At 36.7% G+C, this 2843-nt stretch overlaps 1 protein-coding gene across 1 annotated transcript; it reads left to right on the forward strand.

Annotated features, from left to right (window-relative positions):
• Window positions 1-1277: 1277 nt before the first annotated feature.
• On the forward strand, window positions 1278-2390 carry LOC147570364 (putative galacturonosyltransferase-like 1). Its single transcript, XM_086656941.1, has one exon. The coding sequence runs from the start codon at window positions 1408-1410 to the stop codon at window positions 2257-2259; it is 852 nt and encodes a 283-aa protein (XP_086513067.1). The 5' UTR covers window positions 1278-1407; the 3' UTR covers window positions 2260-2390.
• Window positions 2391-2843: the final 453 nt, after the last annotated feature.

The raw sequence follows: 2843 nt of genomic DNA on the forward strand, positions 1-2843 counted from the left end.
AGACCTAATTATTTTCTAAAATGGCCCTCCTCAAACTGGCCCTGGTCCATGCTCAAGTAATCAACTAGATTTGCTTCTAGTTTAAGTAGAGTGTGATATGTTCAATAAGATTGAGTACATTATACATGCATCAAGAATTAATATAGTATAACGTATTTGATGTGTACATGCACCAAAAATTAATAGATAGCCCACCGGATCTGTACTTTTGATTAATATTGATGTTCAGCCCATGCTCCGACACGTGGCATTGAGGGCAAATTACTTCCCCATCTCTCTCTCTCTCTGAAGAAATTAAGGGCACCCTTCACTTGACTTTGAAGCCACGTTTGGACTGAATACTATTGACATGGTTTCAAAGAAATTGTCTATAATGACTTGATTTTAAGTAAGAATAGGAATCCAAAACTTAGGAGAATTAAGGACATTTCCTTTCCTTCTGGCAACCAAACCAAAAAATAGTATTTCGTAACACTCAAATTTTTTTTTTTTTTTAACTTTTTTGCATTTTCTTCGTTTGAGAAATAGTAACATCTGAACTCTGGTTTCTCAAGTGGAGAGAAATTCATATTATAACGCAAAGTAAAATTTCACTCATATTTTCCACCTCCCACAATTGCCTCGTTTGAATCTGACTTGGGTATTTTTCACTTCGTAGTTTAAAATTGTCTCGTTTCAATCTAAATTGACTTACTCGCTTCAAGTAGAAATGATTTACTCAACAAGAACTAAAATCAACTATCTAAATTAGCTTTGTAGACGACTCAAACATAATTGACTCAGAATGTTTTTGACATATAGTCGAGTTAATTTAGACTTCAAACTAGATTTCAATTCCCTTTGTTAAATAGTAAAACAAGACTATTCTTAATGTGAAATTGACTAAGGTGGCAGATGATGGATGGACAAAGAAACAAAACAATGTTCCAAACTTATACTAGTACTATCTCATAACATAAATTAGGAAGATCATTTAGTCTTTTGATTTCCACACAAGTTTGTTCTCTAATTTCTTCATTTGTTGGTCCCACTTGAACAAATTAGGCCCACCTAAAGTGAGGGTTCCATGTGGGTTGGGCTGTTAATATCTCTCTTCTTCCCTCTTTCTCTCTCTCTCTTACCTTTTAAAAGCAACTTAACTACCTTCTTCTCTCTTCCATCATCCCCCTCTTCACTCATCAATCAACAACCATGTCTTCTACACCTCCTTACCTTCATCTCCTCTTTTTCTATCTTTCCATCCTCTTCCTCCTCTCCACCACCACCACCGCCGCCGCCACATCCACCGGAGAAAAACAATTCAGAGAAGCACCACAATTCTACAATTCTCCAAACTGCCCTTCAATCTCCCTCTCCAATTCCTACTATGATAACTCAATTTGCTCAGATCATACCGTCCACGTGGCAATGACCCTTGATTCGGCCTACCTTCGTGGTTCCATGGCTGCAATCTTATCAATTCTCCAACACTCCACCTGCCCACAAAACATTTTCTTTCATTTCGTCACTTCCTCCACCGCCGACACTCAATACCTCCGATTCACTATCTCTAACTCATTCCCTTACCTCCGATTCCAACTATACCGATTCGATGACTCAGTCGTTTCTGGTCTAATCTCCACTTCTATACGATCTGCCCTTGATTGTCCACTCAATTATGCTCGTAATTACCTAGCTAATCTCCTCCCATTATGTGTTAACCGAGTCGTTTACCTTGACTCAGACTTGGTACTAGTTGATGATATAGGTAAACTATTTGCCACCCAACTCGGTCCTGACTCAGTCTTAGCCGCTCCAGAATACTGTAATGCTAATTTCACCACCTATTTCACTCCAACTTTCTGGTCAAACCCATCTCTCTCTTTAACTTTCGCAGGCCGAAAAGCTTGTTATTTTAATACTGGGGTTATGGTTATTGATCTTCAAAGATGGCGAATCGGTGATTATACAACGAAAATCGAAGAATGGATGGAACTTCAAAAAAGAATGAGAATATATGAGTTAGGTTCATTACCACCATTTTTACTAGTATTTGCAGGAAATATAGTTCCTGTGGATCATAAATGGAATCAACATGGACTGGGAGGGGATAATTTTCGAGGACTTTGTCGAAATTTGCATCCTGGTCCTGTTAGTTTATTGCATTGGAGTGGAAAGGGTAAACCATGGGTTCGTCTTGATTCGAATCGACCGTGTCCATTAGATGCTTTATGGGCTCCTTATGATCTTCTCAAATCACCATTTACTCTTGATTCTTGAATTTTGGAGAGAGAAAGTAAGAAAGAAGATGATGAATGAATTCGCATTGAAGAGATTTTAAAAAATGACATCTTTTCCTTGCATGGGTATGGGTTAGATTCTTTCTTCACAAATAGAAGAGTAATGTTGGGGAACAAGAAAAACTAGATTCATAGAAATCCTATTTGGTTTGCCATGATTCTTAGTATAATAGACCATAATTATCGTAAGTCCGAATCACATCAAGTCACGTAAGATTTCTTTCAGAGTCTGCCTAATTTTTCTTCTTCCCTGACATTACTCTTCACGTAAATATTGTTTGTGTAAGAAAGAAGGATTAATTAATGAAGGAATTAGATTAGAGCTTGATATAAATAGATAAATCAGCAACTATTCCTAATTAATGTTATAAGGAATAAGTGAATTAAGGTTTGAAGGTTGATGCTACTCTTTTTTTGCCCTTTTTGTAAGTGATTTATAGAAGATTATGATATGTTACATTCTTACAGAGTAATAAAGAGAAAAGAGACCAAAGAGAAGGAATATAATTCAAGTGCCTTCCCTACTTGTTCATCTTCTTTGATTCTTTCTTATTTCATGTTATG

This window comes from Eschscholzia californica, unplaced genomic scaffold, assembly GCF_041429995.1.
Source record: "Eschscholzia californica isolate CP2 unplaced genomic scaffold, dmEscCali1.0.p SCAF_1, whole genome shotgun sequence".
Taxonomy (NCBI): Eukaryota; Viridiplantae; Streptophyta; class Magnoliopsida; order Ranunculales; family Papaveraceae; genus Eschscholzia; species Eschscholzia californica.

Bases quoted from the DNA above. Each gene is read 5' to 3' on its own strand.
- LOC147570364 (XM_086656941.1), top strand. From the start codon at position 1,408: ATGACCCTTGATTCGGCCTACCTTCGTGGTTCCATGGCTGCAATCTTA.